Source organism: Streptopelia decaocto, assembly GCF_964273445.1.
Source record: "Streptopelia decaocto genome assembly, chromosome: 5".
NCBI classification, from domain to species: domain Eukaryota; kingdom Metazoa; phylum Chordata; class Aves; order Columbiformes; family Columbidae; genus Streptopelia; species Streptopelia decaocto.
This window is the reverse complement of record NC_138659.1, coordinates 43,146,189-43,162,904: the sequence shown is the minus strand read 5'-3', so window position 1 is coordinate 43,162,904 and position 16,716 is coordinate 43,146,189. Positions and strand designations below refer to the sequence as shown.

Below are 16,716 nucleotides of genomic sequence, written 5' to 3'. Positions count from 1 at the left end.
AAGAAAACTGTAAATTAAGAGAGAAGCATTCTGAGGTTTATTTTGCTGATCTTGCTTTCTAACTGTAATTATTTTCTTTTAAACACTAATTGCTTTTCTTAATTATCATCTGGTAGGAGAAGGGAGAATAGGATTTTTTCAGATAAGTTAATTAGGATTGTTAATGCCAAGCACTTAAGAGAGTTATGATGAGTCATCTATAACATGTATATATGCTTTTTATGATAAGATATCCTTACTTTGCTACAACTTAAAAACCTGTGGTTTTACCCTTGCAAAGAGCTCCTGCAATGCAATATAAAGTACACGAAAATATGTGTTTACTATCAGACCCTGAGTAGATTGTCTGAATTTTCTGTTTTTCTACATATAGCCACGTCCCTAGCATCAAAAGTATACTTTTTCCCATATTCATAACAAGAAATTTATCTTCATTTTCAATAAATGCACAAAAAAACCCACTAAAAACAAATTAGAGATTTGTTTGCAAATGAATAAATGAAGGCAGAAAAATTAGGAAGACCTGTTTCTCATTGCTTTTTCTCATGTGCTCTAGTCCAAGCTCCTCACTTCACAAACCCACTAATAAAACAGTTGATCTGCAATACAGTAACACTGAAAACCTTGTCAGCATGAGCTCAGACTATCCTGGTAGTAACTAGAGATCATTCCTTGATACACACAAGTTAAGAGCAAGGCTGACAGATGTGAGACAGACAATGGTTCAAACCAGAGGATTTGACTCATTTTGCATAGGAAAGACAATACGCTAAGGAAGGAATTATAGTAGACTAGCATGTTAGATTTGCTGGCCAAAGAACTTTCTCTTTAGGAAAGCACCAAAGATCAGACCTGTCTTCTAGCAGCTTTTATAACAGTGATCCTTGGTTCTATGAGACTGCATGCATTATTTGGCAGAACCCTGAGGTGATCACAGGTACTTCACTCAGATTGTTCCTCCTCATGCTGTGTGACTGTAGCCAATCCATATGGCAATTCAGATACCAAAGACCAAGAATGATTCCGTAATGGCGCTGTATTTTTGTTTTGGGGGCGTACTGGAAAGTTTAATGATTGTTACAGATCTTAATCATGATAAGCAGACAAATGCACAACAGGGTAGGTACTATGACATTCATTTCCCAGCAAACTCATTACTTATTGAAATATTAAATATTTTACCATGTTACCTACCCTCTAGGAAGTCCACCTTCCGAAGCCCTTCGGTTGAGACTTAATTTATGCATCTCAGCCATTTCCCTGAGAGTCTCTGCTGAGTACAGGCCAATAGGGTTGTTATACTGCCTCGCAGGGCTCAGCTGCTGTACAGGACTATTGCCATCGGTCAATACGGGGCTTAGTTTTGAACCTAGATTGCTCTTTGCAGGTGAAATATCAGGAGTCACAGACTGAGAGGACACAGAAGATCTAACTGCGGTAGTCTTTAAGTAGGAAGAGCTATTTGAAAAGCTGATCTCTTGCTGATTGAGGTAGCCTGAAAATGATCCATTGGTTGCTAAAACACTACCCATAGGCCCAGTCGCCGTGTTAGTTAGAGGACTGAAGGTTGCTCTGTTGCCATTGATTTCCCAAGCAGGTTCCTGTAGTAGCAAACATGCAGGCCAAGAAAAGAAAAAAGAAAAGAGCAATCATAGAACACATGCAAAAATAATATATCTGCAATTACTGCTTTCTAAACATACTGACAAACTTGCAATAAATTGATTGGGGCCAAAGCATCCAACCTTTCAGAGAAGATTTTCAACAAAGAAGCTCATTGTTTCAAAATAAGGGAAGCAAAACATACTCAGGCATTTTAAAACTGCTGTTTAGTTGAAATCAACAAATAAAGCTTAACATTAAAAGAGCATTTGCTAATAGCCAACCTTATAGCAATAATTTTATCTAAAGACAACACTGTCCATTAATTTCTAGGATAATTAACTCTTAAAAATATCTTGAGGTCAGAATCATTTCAGATATTAGACAAACATAAAAATCAATGCTATTATTATAAAAATGCAATGATTCTAACCCACACCATTCTATTTTCCACGAGTACACTTTCAGTTGTGGAAGCCCACACACCGCATTGCTTGGGCAGGCTCTGGTTCATGCTGATGGGGCCATGCAGCAGGGTTAGCAAACAGACCAACGTGAGAACAGGCACCGCTCAACACACAGGATGCATCTCGTCACGTCATTTCTGAAGAATTGTGTGCATCAGGAAGGAATGTGTGCATCAGGATGTAGATGATGGGTGTTTGATCCTACAGTTGTGGCCCAGATAATATTCCTAACTGGGACAGCAGGATCTATTGTCTCAGTCGAAGTCACAGGAATCACTCCTACAATAGCTATACCCATAAAAGTCTGTGCTGATGCTCAAAATAGAAACATTCTACCAAAATCTCATTCTGGAAGAATGCAGCACACTATGCTTCATTTTCATAAATGATTTGCTATTAATGCCACTTAGCGAAACCAAAATAAAAGGTAAGATCAAAAAAGAAAAATACTGCTTTTTCAGCAACACAATGCAGGAAGTTGTCATCTGAGTTCTAAGGAAGTTTCATGTAAAACTTCTGGGCTCATGTTGGCTAAAACACCCTTCAGTTCAAGCTCATTCTGGTGCAACACCATCTAAATCCCCAGGACTGGAGGGTACCTGGCACTTTGCAGGAAGCACAGAGCACCCTTTGGGTTAAATTGCCTCATTTCCTTCCAGCTATGGGCAGCACATGGTGGCCACAGCTCTGTGCTGTTTGGAACTCTGCCTAAATGCAGGACGGGCAATTTTGTCACAGGAATACAAACTTGTATTTCAAGGGGGTGTTTTATACCTTTACTCTCAGTTTTCTTATTATTTAATTTCTAAAAGCTCAATGACAAGAATATAAATAGCAAGATCCTAATATTATTTTCAACGTCTCTTTAATGTTTGCCTTTCAAAACTAGAATCTTGAGTGCTGGAACTCATCAGAACATGTTTTAAAATAATGAATTATACAGTACCTATTATAATTATAGATTATAATTAATATATATATATATTTATAATTATAATTATATGAATTATAAAAGTACCTATTTTGTTCTTCCCCTTTGTTTGTAAATATGCACTTTGGATAAAACAATCTATAGCTGAGATACCCAATAAACTATTTGAGTGCTCGGCAATTTCTAGATTTCTCTAGAGCCATAGTATCAGTTTCTAGTTTATCTCAGAAGCTTAAAATCCTGGGTCCAGCCTAACTTGGGCTAGGTCGCTGGTGCTAGAGGAGGAGGATCCCTTCCACCTCTCCCTCTGGACTTAGACCAGGTGCAGCCACCACAGGTACCCAGAGGCTGCAATGCTCCCAGTCAGAGCCTATTGGTAATGCTGCCATTTGGCTCAGGGTGACAGGGACAGGCAGGGGACAGGAATCTGGCCAAGGGCTGGAGCCCACAGCCAGCCCTCAACAAAAGCAAGGACAAGAGTAGGCGGTGGCCTGCAGTGACATTTTGCTTCATTTGGGCTGGCACTGCTTCCATTGCCATAGTTAACATCCTACAGGCATCTCCCTCTCAGCCTTACGTGAACCATAGCCCTGAACAGAATTTGGCCTCTGCTGCTCTACTTTTGCTAGTAGTGGCTATCATTAATGTCATTTACTGATTTTGATGTTAAGGTTCATGAGGAAGATAAATATTTAATATTTTCCTCTTGGATTCTTCTATATTGCATATCTAAGTTTAGGGAGATTACATTTAAAAACCAAGATGATACGGCCAGATTATTTAAAATTAATTGCAAAAAAAAACCCTAAAGGTCTGAGGATATAATTAATCATAACATTAAATACATTTAGGAAGTTCTGAATCAAAAACATAAGTCAGATAAAATGAAATGAGAACATTTCCCTTAGTAATAAACAGGAAGAGATTTTAGCTGGCATTAATAGTTGCCTGAGGCTGCAGAAATAGATAATCCTAAAAGCGTTTTCCAAAGTATTTATTTTAAATTAATACATTTGAATTACATACTTCAGTCATTATACCCTGACATCAAAAACAGCAAATAACCAACTTTTAAGTAGCCTACTGCAAGCTTCCAAGTATCATTAAATAAAGATAAAACAGGGATTCTCTTGAAAAATGTGTTTTAAAAGAGGAATAAATGTCCAAGGCCACATTTATAAATTAAGTCACCACTTGTGCAAATGTTTTACATGCTGGCAGAGAGGGACAAAACAAATATATATAAAAAACCAATGCAGAGGCAACACAGAAGAAAAAGGATAATTAGAGTCACATCTTTTTACCTTGAAAACCCTGTGGTTTTTATCTAATTTCTTGTGGGTTTTCTTTCTATACCACATAATAAAGGGACATGCAAAGGGATCTAGTTATAAAGTATCGGTTTTGACTGCTAATGAGAGGAATGATGGGTATTTCCTTAATTAAAATGTATTTTCATAGTTTTGGAGCTACTGGACACTAACAGTAGGCAAAGGGAAAATTAGAGAACTGCCATAAAAAATGATGGTTGGTGATTTTGCTCACAGTTACAACATGAACGGAGTTTTGGTTTCACTCCTCAAACAATTTCTAGCTGGAATACTAGCACACTGGTAACTCAGCACCAGACGTCTCAGGAACCCAGCACTGCCAAGTCACTGTCCTCCATTTTGCATTAATATTCACAGTAGTTTTAAGGCAGGTGTTTCCCCTCTATTTGGGGAGAAAGGAACGAAACTAAAAATGGCTAAGAGAGCAGCTGTATAACTTCAAAAGAATTACTGCCCTATAATCAACTTATTTAGCTCTTTCCTCTTGACAAAGAATATCCTACTGGGAATAAACCAAGAGATTTTGGATTTTTTTTTCCTCCAGTTTAGTGGCAAAACCAGATCAAGGCAGCATTTCTGAAATCCCTTCTGAAATCCCTTCTGAAATGTGAAGGTCTCTAACACTGTGCAGCAGCACAGCTCTCAGCATTACTTCACATGAAACACAGCCAAGAGTCACAAACGCTGCCCTGTCTCCCATCTCTCTCGTCCCATCCTGTCTGACAGTCTGTGTGCCTGGACAAGTGAGCAAACGCTGTGATCTGCACAAGGCTGGTGCTGCCCTGCAGCCGACCAGGAGAGGAGGCTCCGACACTGAACAATGGGCTTCGTTCTTTGGGCAAGAGCTGTGATCCTGCAGCAACCCCCTACTAGGAAGGGAAAACTGTGTTTTCATTTCCCAGTGTAATGTCAGTGAATGAGCTTAAAACTGATAAATGCAGAGGAGTCTCAAACATTTGGGAATAGACAGAAAGCTATGAATCAGCTCAAATTCCACTCTGAAAGATTGTTTTTGTTTTTTTTAGAAATATTCAATTCCTGTGAAGGGCAAATACTCCTTATCTATCAGAGATGTGAGAAACAAGTTTATATGGGAAGATACGATACCAGTTTTTCAGTTTCTCTTCTTGTGACAGCCCATGTTCTATTTCTCTTTTCCTACGACCATACAGTCTTTATCCACCTTTTGCATTTCTGGGAGAAGAATTTCACAGAATGGCTAGGGTTGGAAGGCACCTCTAGACATATCTAGTCCAACCCACCTGCTAAAGCAGGTTCACATAGAGCTGATTGCACAGGAATGCACACTATACTAATGAATTTGACCTCCCAACATGCCCAAGTAGTAGCTGTTCCACTAAACCTTTTATAGGAAAAAGGAAATGAAGGCACCACAGCATTAAATGACTCTGCTCAAAGACATCCAACAAATGGCGTTTGGCTCAGCCAGCTCTTCTATCCTGTGCTTTACTTAAAAAGTCAATAATCTCTGCATCTATTTTCTCTTAGCCACACAGGCTCCCAAATTAGGCAGGAGACAAGAGATCTTCACTGGACTCTGAAATAACTGTGTTCAGTACTGGTTCACAAACAGAACAGCACATAGTCACATTAATAAAATTGAAGAGGCTGTCTTAATACCTTTATGCAAGGGGACAGATGTTAAAGCTATGCTTAGCCTTAAAGCTTCAGCCTGAACATTGTGAACTGGACTGAGCTGAGTCTTCACTGGTGTTGTGCTGCCCCTGAAAAGCTGCAGGAACTCACTGATTGATGATGGCTTAGTTTCAATCCTTGCACTCATGCTTACTCTTTTTCTTATTTGAATGTTTTCAGCATCAGTTATGCCTTTTTTCCAGCTATGCTATACCTGTGCAAAAGACTTGGCTAAATAAAACAAAAGTTGACTAAATCAAATTGTTTCAAGTTTGAGACTAATGCCAGATAAGGAAATAGTGAAAATGTAAGTCAGTCAAACTTTTATTTCCTATAATAGCCCTACACCTCAGTTGATGCCATAGTTATGGCTGCAGAACCTGTATCATCAGCTCAAGAAAGTAAGGAGCAAATGTATGTTACTTATGGAATGCAGAAAAATTTATATCCTGGTGAAGATTCTGGGAATTTTATACCTTCCTTACACCTTTGTAGAATAGTGTATTCTTGTTTTTCTAAAACACAAAAACCATTACAATAGCAGTCAAAGAAGAAACACATGCTTGAAAATTAGTGTAAGCTGCAGATCAGCAATTATGTAGAAAAGAATTTATGTTTTATACTAGACACTGAACTTGCGCATGCAGATTTTTTAGCTGACATTGCCATGCCTTAACCTTGGCTCAGAGAAAGGTGAGAAAAACTTCTCTTGATGTTTGAGGACAACACTGTCATTACTGTCTTGTAATGTAGTTTTTTGCTGTTTATTGAAATGCAATTGAATTCATTTCATGTGAACCATCAAAGACTGAACACTGTCAAGCAGTGATGAGGAGGTGACATCTTCTGCCTACATGTCACAGAATTCTTCATTTCTACAGAGATACTGTTACTAGGAATAATAAAGGGACAAGCAAATAAACCTTGTTTTTAAAGTATATTTACTGTAACATAACTTATTGCCACATCCCCATGCCACTGTTTATACCAGTAAAGACTATTTACTTTGGATTTTGAGACTTCTCCAACAGTTCAATGCCTTGTTTCCCTTCCAAATCAACCTCAGAGAATTTTTCTTCAGTTAAAACTACTGTTGCCTACTAGTGTACACTAGTGACACAAATGTCATTCCTCCTGACCTGCAAAGGACCTCTCACTCCAGCACTCTACTGCTGCCTCTTCCCCTGGACCAAACATCCCACACCTAAGAGACCTGTCTGAACACTGCTAGATACCCTGTTTCCCACCATCCCTTCACTTAGATGCCACCCTTTTCCCCCAGAAAGGTCCCAGTAAATCTCTCTTCCAGCTGCAAGTACTCCCTGTAGCCCATTCAGCATAGGTTGCTTCCAACAGCTCCTACAAACCTTCCTAAGCACTGATGGAGAGAATGCTCAAGGGCCAGGCAACATGCTCCTGAAAAAGGGTTGAGTCCTTTGACCCTCATCTCTCTCTGAAGGGTTAAAACAGGAAAAGTAAAGTGACTTTACAGCTTTCATACCAAAGGCACTCTTAGGACCTTTAAAAAAAAATTCCAAAAACTACTGTGCATGGAGTTAACTTCTTTTTTGGGTAGATAGTTAAGAAAAATGTTTTGTGTAGTAAACAGCTTTGAATATCTACAGCAGTAATTTTTAAATTTACATTTGCAGGGAAGAAACGCACCTAGTATAGAGTCGTGAGAATCTGATGTTTAAAAGCTCTTGCGTGCCTGTGTTGGGAGTAAGCAAATCTGTCATATCTGCACAGACGCTACTGAGGGTCTCAAAAGATAATTGTCAGTCTTGTGTTGGTGAATGACTCTGAGGAGACACGTCTACCTGCTCCCTTAAAAACTAACAGCATTCTGTGTAGTTCTTGAGAGAAAATAAGTACTCTCTCCCCCTTCCTATTACTTTGCTGGTGCAGTTGAACAGCAGTATAACGAAAAGAAGGATCCAATGGTTTTGTTTGAGGAATTTCACAGTAGTGTTTGGTGACTCTTCTAATAACTTTCTCCAAGACAACTTTTATAAAATCACCAAAACAACTCTTGGGCAAGATAAATTCTTAATTTAATCTTCCCTTCTCAAAAGGTTTACAACATCTGCAGCAAAATGACATTATTTCTGTCTCAACTAATAAATGTCAAATTTCAAATTTGGCAAAGTAAAATTAAATCAAATTTTTCTCTCCAAGTGCACTCTTCTCTGTTAGTCTGGACATGTTTGCAGCAGTTACAGGGATGATGTTACCTACTGAGCTCTGAATTTGGAAAGCATGGTGTTTAGAAACCATGTGGAAGACAGAACTGTCCAAAACAGTAGAACATCACCTAATTCCCCATATATTTTGATCTTGAGTGTTTCTTACTTATACTACATGCTAGAGATGAAACTGGCACTCACAGAAGGGGTAAAGTTGCAGCAATGGAGATTTTACCTCCTCTCTCCATTTATCTCATTAAATGCATCGGCAATACAAATGTCCTACCCAGCACTTGAGCCTAAAGATATATATATACACCATCTTTCAGGTATCCTTGCTCCTCAGTGCCTCCAAAGATACAGATGATGAGTTGCCAGGTACAGTCAATGTATGCCGTTTATTCTAATATGAACATTTATTTTATGGAAGATGACAAGCTTTGACAACAGAAACCAAGCCATCCATTTCCTCTGCTGCTTGTGGTTTTTCATTAAATTGACTTATCCTCTTTATTTTTTATTCTCATGTCTTTTGCATAATGTGACAAGAATGCAGTATGATGCAAGTTTTCAAATGCCCTAGTGTCCTCTTTCCAAATCAGTGTATTTTCAGTTGTGGTTAGGATCTGGATACACTGAGGCACAGTCTAAAGGTTTTCCCCAAGAAACTACAAAACCAAATGCCTCTTCTGAGAAGCTCTGGTAGCCTCTTGCAGCCTAGATGAAAACAAACTGCTCAGAACAGGTTAGACCAGATCACCAGAGGATAGCTGAATGCTTTGGTTCTGCTAATCAGATATTAGCAACATACAGATCACTAATACATTGCATTGTGGCAGCTTTTCTGCCTGTGCATTCATTCAATGTTTACTTATTCGAGGTGGGCAAAAGCTATTTCCTGTAGTAGGTATTTACTTCACTGTGGTAGATAAATATGGCATTAACTTTGGCTGAGAAGAAATGCGTCACATACCTTCTGGTGGGGAATTACAGCCCTGGGAGAGTCAATTCTGGGCGCTGTGGTTGAAACAGGCACTGGACGTTTAGATCTGGGGGACAAAAAAAAAAGGTAAAAACATGAGCAACCTGGACTCCTATTTTTCAGCTCTAATTTCAAGCAAAAAAGTTGTTTCACCAGGAGTAAGAGACAAGCATAGCCTAGACTTTTTCTACATTCTCATATACAAAGGTCTTAAATGTGAGAATATGTTTGATATAGTTTCTTTGAATGATGAAAAGCCACCAGTTATGGAAGCAGCATCTGACTTGGGAGATCATCTGCTTTCCAGTACCTTGTGACAAGCTGCATTTTCGTAGGTGCCAATCAGCCGCAACTACGTAAATTCAGGTTTGGGCAGCACTGTGGAAAATGGGACTCAGGAGTGTCTTAAAATGCAGAGACTAAACTTCAGTACTGAGGCCTCTTGATCAACTCCTCAAAAGACCATTATTTAATAGTTTAAACCATATAGCAGCTGCCATAATTTAAACCTCTCCTCAGGAAGAAACATGGGTTTCATTTCAGACAATTTAGTTTCAAAAGGAGCAGACAACTACTGAGTTAACCACACTCCACTCCAAATGCCCACCTTTCACCTGCATTTGACAAATATATGCACATGATCATTTCAAATAAATAAATAAATCCTACTAAAATGCTTTCAAAACACACAGTTTGCCCTTTCATTGGAACATAACAAATAAAGCACAGTGATAAATGCTAACTGAAGCACTCTAGGATGCTCAGGTAAGTGAAGATGTATTTGTGGAGGTGTTGCCCACAGATCAGAATTATGCCTGGAATTCTCATATTTGAAAAGCAAATTTCAAAAAAATTTGAACAGGTAAAAAAAATGAAATGAAACTACTTAAAAGCACATAAACAGAGCAGAAGTGACTCAAACGTTCAGAATTCTTTGCATTAGACTGTTGATGAATAAGGGAAGACATTACAGAAGCTTAGAAAATAACAAATGGTAGAAAAAAGGGAACTAAAGCTTCATTCCTGGACATTAGGTGAAATTGAAAAGACACCATATATAAAATTGATAAGAACAAACATTTTTTCCTAGAGTACTTGGTTAACCCAAGGTGAAACTCATTATTACAAGACATCATTGAGACTACGAGAACAGCAGGAGATTAGAAAGGATTGGATATTTATACTTACAAAAAAACCCCCATCGGCTGCTTTAGACTGGTACAAATAAGTAGCCACAGAGATTCTTGTTTTTCATGCCACAACTTAAAAGACTGGCAGAAGAAGACCTTCTGCATTAGGTTCATTATTTCCTTACTGAGGGCTGTGTTGCACTTCCCTCTGAAATACCTACCAGTGGCAGCTATCAGAGACAGAACGCTGAGCCAGACAGAAACTGGGCTCATCCATGGTGACAATCCCAGCATTAATTCCTCGCTTCATATTGAGCTGTCTATTTAGCTTTAGCTGCCATGAAGAAAAATATTTCCATAGGCAGGAGTAAACAAACAATAAACCGGGTAAAAGGAGTAATCCTTACAGGAACTGGAAGATTTCCATTGGGAAAATATGGAAATTATGCTACTTTGAGAGCTGAAAACAAAGACAATGTAATATATGCCTACCTCACAATGAGATACTAAGAAAATGAACGCTGTTTGAGAAGACAATGAATATATCACAATATACTCTGTTAGACATAATTATCTGAGAAATATATACTTTTGAGTTCTAAGAACAAGAGCTAATCACTTACTGCCTAGAACAAACTTTCCCCAGGTGAATTACTAACTGATCTTGCCTCAGGAGTGAGTGCTGTATCCTTCCTCCAACCATTTTAGCTTAAAAAGAGAAACAACAAGCCATATTCATCAGACATGCACATGTATCATGAAAGACAGCAAAAAAAGGAGTAAGAATAATAATAAAAAAAATCAGTGGCAGGACAGAACACAGTCAGAGTTACTGAAAATTGACTGCGAAAATGTATGAACAGATAAAGATTTAGGGGGAGATTTTGATCCTCCTTCTGACAGACTCACAGAATGTCAGGGATTGGAAGGGACCTCAAAAGATCATCTAGTCCAATCCCCCTGCCGGAGCAGGAACACCCAGATGAGGCTACACTGTTGGTGTCCTGTCTGTGTACAGTTGTTCCTGTGGAGTTACATGGGGGCACCTGGACATACTCCAGACCAGAGCTGGGCAGAGCAGATGCAGTGTCCCCCCTGCTCTGTCCACCCATCAGGAATGTTAGTGCCCAAGTTGCTCAGCCCTGTAAACACTGTTTGTCACACACAAAGGTACAGCAAACAACACACACTGCGTGTTTGACATGTAACTGGAAAATACTTGTATTGCACAAAGGAATTTATTTATCAGACAACTCCATCACTTCTGTTGTTTATTGTATGTCTGTGTTTCTCCCCTCATTACCTGACCACAGAAGATGACATTAAAAAGCTGTATTCCTTCCACCTTACTGATAAGCTATATTGGTCATTCACAGCAGTATCCAACCAAGATTTTTATTTCACACTGACTCTGAGCTGTCAACACATTACTTTAAAACAATGAGTTTCCTACATAACCCTGCCCTGGATGTTTATAGCTTTGATACTTAAAAACAGAAAGATAAAGTTGCTGGATTTAACAGAGGCTTGCACCAGAGAAAAGGGCAGAAGAGGTGAAGTCAATTTGTAGAATGAAAGTGAATGTACTTAGACAATAAAGTGATTATTTACATAAGAGCCATTACTCCTCAGGAAAAAAAAAAAAATCTGCAAGTTCAGGACATCTGTTTTCCTCCCTTTTTTAGTAGATGAATCAAATCCTGCCACAACACAAGTTTGCTGTTCAAGTGATCATGGTGTTGTTGCAAACATGTGTCCCCAGGTTTACCTTTTAATCCATTGATTGCAAAATTATTTTATTCCAAACACTCAGGGACTGTACTTGCTTAGTAGGGCTAGGGGAGGATCAAAGTCCACATTTCACAAATGACTCTGATAATTTTAGATTCGATATTGAAATGTTCCATCAAGACTGTCTTTTCTGAAGCAATTCATTTGATTTTGACTTTTAGACATTTTGTTCTGTATTTACAAAGTTAAAAAAGGAAACAAAAGCCTCATTTCAAAATGAAAACTCAAACTAGTTTTATGATGACTAAATGCATCATTCTGATATTTTTAACATTCTGCTCCTTTCCACAGATACACCTCCCTTCTCCCTCAGTACCAGTTCTCTTTCTTAATGAAGTTCAAAACCAAAATGGATGCAGTTCTGCAAAGCTGTTCAATTTTGATATAGTACTGCTGATATGGCTGTCAAAATTTCTACTTGTTCTCACCTACCTAAATATACATTTAATTGAGGAGCACTTTACTTCAATCCTGGTATCTTTGCACTCAGAACACTGGTTCATTACAAGTCAACTGTGTTAAGAGGAGCTGCCTGTGTAAGGAAGGGCTGCAAAGGGTCCTCAGGTGACCACAACACTGTGCTTGCAGAAAGGTGATGGGATCTAACAGATAAATGCTCTTTTTCATCTTCATGTGGATTTTTAAAATTTCATACCTTCACCAGTGTCTCTGTTCTCTTTTCTAATTCTCAGGACAGCTAAAAACAACATTTATTTTCTTTTAAGCTTTCAGTTTAATTTTATTTTATGCGAGCACTTATTTATACCTTTTGGAGCATCTTAATTTTTCAGCCACTAGGAAATGAAAAAGGATCAAGCACAGAGAAAGGTAATAAAACAGATCAGAGTAGAGTTAGAAATGCTTAGAAAATATTTAACATATTTTACTTAGCACCTAATTGAAGTGGGGTAATTCTGGAGTCATGTGGGCGAGCACATCGGAAGATGCAAAACAATAGAGCATGTAGAATTGTGCTTCTGATATCTGTTTTAATATAATAATATTCCTGACAATTTAGTGGGGTGGGGAGAAGGGACACAAAAGGGACAGACTAAATACTATTCATGGCTATGAATTTAAGTCTATTTAGTAAGTGCTAAGACCAGTAAGGTGTCAGTTAAATCTTCTGCTAAATAGTGAATTAAGTAGCCAAATAGAAGCTGCTTCTTGTTTCTAAGGCTTGCACAGAAAATCTTGAGTCTTGTGACAACACAGTTGAACTCTCTAAGCCTCACCTGGGACATCAGCAAACAGTCTTAGTGACTCCCATGAGAATCACAAAGACAAAACCATGAACATCGCACAGTACTTTAAACGCTAGGATGAGACCTACTTTCCCTTTCTCAGGATATGAACTGTGCCTGCAAAAGTATTTCCATCAGCAGTTTTACTCTCTATATATCAATGGCAAATGCAAATATTAGCATTTGGCTGGATGACTGATTTGTTAATTATTTCCCTGCACTGTGCTGCACTCAGATTGCAAGACAGGCAATTATACTTTCCAGAGCTAATGTTCATACTCACAGCAATACATGGACAAAAACTTCTTATACTCAAATGCCACCAACCTAAAGGGAAACTGCTATCCAAAAAAACTGAAATTGTTTGGAAGTATGTAATAACCTTTTTCCCTTAAGGGGGATGAGTCAGGGGCAGCCACAAACCTCATGAGATAGAAGTTGAAAGAAAAAGGGAAGAAGCCTTGGAGAATTTTGTGGAGGAAAGGATGGAAGGAGGGAAGTATGCATAAAGCTGAGATTTTTGAAATAATAAACTGGCTCTATGCAGACCTAGGATTGCCTAGCTATAGAGAATGGTGTTAGAGAATCAAAAGTGAGAGGCTGAAATACCATCAAAATTATCAGAGGGACCAAAGCTTAACAGTATATAACCTTCAGATACCATGTCTCACTTGAAATCTCCAAGTTCAGCATAGTGATTTATTATTAATGGTTTTATTACCATATTGTTTATTTATAATTACTGAAAGATGTTAAAAAATCTAAGGTAAACAAACAAATAATAAAATAATTTATTAGTTTATGACGAGCAGAAAAAAATGGCTTATGGAACGAATAGTCTAGAGCAAAGAATTAGCTGTTACTAACAAAAAGCAGAAGAGGAACTGAATAAAGATTCAGTGCTTATATGTAGCCTACCATACCCTGGTCTTGAGAGGTGACTCAGCTCTTCCCTGTAAACATAATCAATAACAATTTGAAAGAATCAAGTATCAAAAATATTTATATAAGTTATTTGGCTGTAAAACACCTGAACCCTAGTGATTTCCCTGGTTTAATTTTCCCCTGCCATGCAGATAGTGTACCCGAGACTTATATTACTCCCATTCAAGTATCATCAGGCTCCACTGCAGTCCTGCATCTCTTGGCTTCTGAACGGCTTCTTTGAGGGCCAAAGTCATTCAGGGACAGATTTCAGCACAGCACTGGGGGATGCTGTAAAGCAGCACCCTAAAGAGCCAGTTCCAGAATCAGGGAATTGCAGCCAAGCTTCAGAGATATGATGATTCACAGAAGAATAATAACAAGCTTTGTAACTGCCTTCTGTTCATGAAGAGGAGATCAAGTGTTGTCCATTTCCAAACAGATTTCTAATGCTATGCAGAATTTGTCTTTTTTTTTCCCCTTGTCACTCCACATTTTCTAAAAGCAAAATTCTAACTCAGGATACATTGAGCATCCTAACCACAAATTATGTTTTTAGTTTCCTGAAGCTGTTAATGAAGCATATTTACTTAGCTGATATTCCTGTAATTCCTCTTACTTGGGATGTGGACCTTGTAGTGTCCTGTATGGCTTTTAGAGCATTTCTAATTGACATGCATGGGAAAGGAAAATTAGTGAACACAGATAATCAGATCATAACTACAGCCTGCCCCATTCAGACCTTTGCTTTTTCTGTTTCCAAGCTAAAACACTTCAATGAACTTTCCATTAATGCCTGTGTCTGAGACACTTGGACAGGAAATATAACTCTAGGTCTTAAGACTCGTAAGTCAAGAAAGTCAGCCAAAAGAATTTGTTTTCTTTTGAGGTACTCAAGTATTGTTTGACATTGTCATTACAGCAATGCAGAAGCACAACAGGGCCAGCCTGGACCCAGTGCCCCATATTGCCATGCAGCACCAGGCACCAGCCTGGTAGAGCACAGACACCAAGAGGTGGGCAACTCCTAAAGATGCCAGAAAGCCAGGCAGAACAGACCTGGGCCTATTGCTGCTCTCCCCATAAGAAACAATGAGGCCACAAATGATTAGAATTTTGTGAAAAAAGAATGAGCTCTGACAGCATTAATAGTGGCTGGTGGGCAAGAAACAGCATGGTAAAAAGGATCCAAGGAAACTACAAGCTTTGCCTGCACAAATAACACATTACAAGATTGATCTATTAAACCTTAACGTTTTACTTGATTGAACAATTCCTCATTCCACTTCTTAAAAATACTATATCGTCCATTCCAATTAGCTTCAAGAGTGTAATTTACATTTTGACATGACCATGCTTAAGCTAATCAATATTAATCAATAAGAAAAGGTCACAACCCTATTACATTCCTATCTACTGTAACATTTTGGGTAATGTATTGACTTCCTCATTGCAGAATGCAACCAGTAACTCTCTGTCTGAAAGATTACAACTGTCATATGTATTTAGTAAGTTGTGTCAGGCCATTGACTCTGGTGAGATGTGCCCATGATATCCATCTTGACCTTTCCATGGTGAGTGCAATATAATATGTGAAAGGATTCACATGGAGATTGTCTTTAGCTCATCCAGAGAATATTTCTCTGACAAATAAAATGGTGATTTTTAACCTCCCCTCTAAGCTGATATTTGGGAGAAAAAAAACCAAAAAGTGATGTGCACTCTGAGAACAGTTCTAATCCCAAAGTAGAATCTTCTTGTAATGAAAAGTTCACTGCACTTTAAAGCCTTGGCATACATCCACACTTTCCGGGCTCTTTTCTAAAACTAACAAGGACACTTTATGCAGTGAGTGTAAATAGCAGTTCACTGAATTAAACTGCTCATGTAAGGAATATATTTATACTTAATTGCAGTGACTGTCATTGATACTTCATTTCATTTTCCATGGAAAAAAGCTGCTCATTAATTTTAAGAGTATTAAATGTTGCTACTCAAAGACAGCAACTCATGGGTCTGTCCAAATGCTAACCTGACATCTATTAACAAATCCTACTGTCCTCTCATAACTGCGTGCAGAGACAATCAGGCATGCAATGGGACTCACTTCTGTTTCACAAGGAGCAAGGCAGGATCAACTCTCAGCTCACAGTAACACACAGTAACTTCCTTAATCCACTGGGAGGATATGTCTTTTTTAATGTTTGAGCACACAGCATCATCAGAAGTTTGCGGAAGCAGCCTTGGCTCCTGGAGGCAGATGGCTCTCAAAAGTTCTAGAGTCACACATCCCAGCAAAATAATCTAACTAGTATCACATGTCACATCCACCATTAGCGTTCCTCTCCTTTTCCTACTAATCTGCTTAAAATTTGTATGTATACACATTGTGATTCAGTAAAGCATGTAAGCAGCTGTTTGCCTGCTCCACTTTTCTTGTCTTTCCAAATGCAGATTCTGTAATACCTCTCC

At 38.4% G+C, this 16,716-nt stretch overlaps 1 protein-coding gene across 11 annotated transcripts in view; it reads right to left on the bottom strand.

Moving 5' to 3' along the window:
• The window catches only part of LDB3 (LIM domain binding 3), a 127,004-nt gene that overhangs the window by 63,856 nt on the left and 46,432 nt on the right, over nt 1-16,716 (bottom strand). For all 11 annotated transcript variants that reach the window (XM_082052327.1, XM_082052328.1, XM_082052323.1 and 8 more), the window contains exon 4: nt 9,147-9,222. In XM_082052327.1, the coding sequence (XP_081908453.1) occupies nt 9,147-9,222 (76 nt within the window). The remainder of the gene's footprint in view (nt 1-9,146; nt 9,223-16,716) is intronic.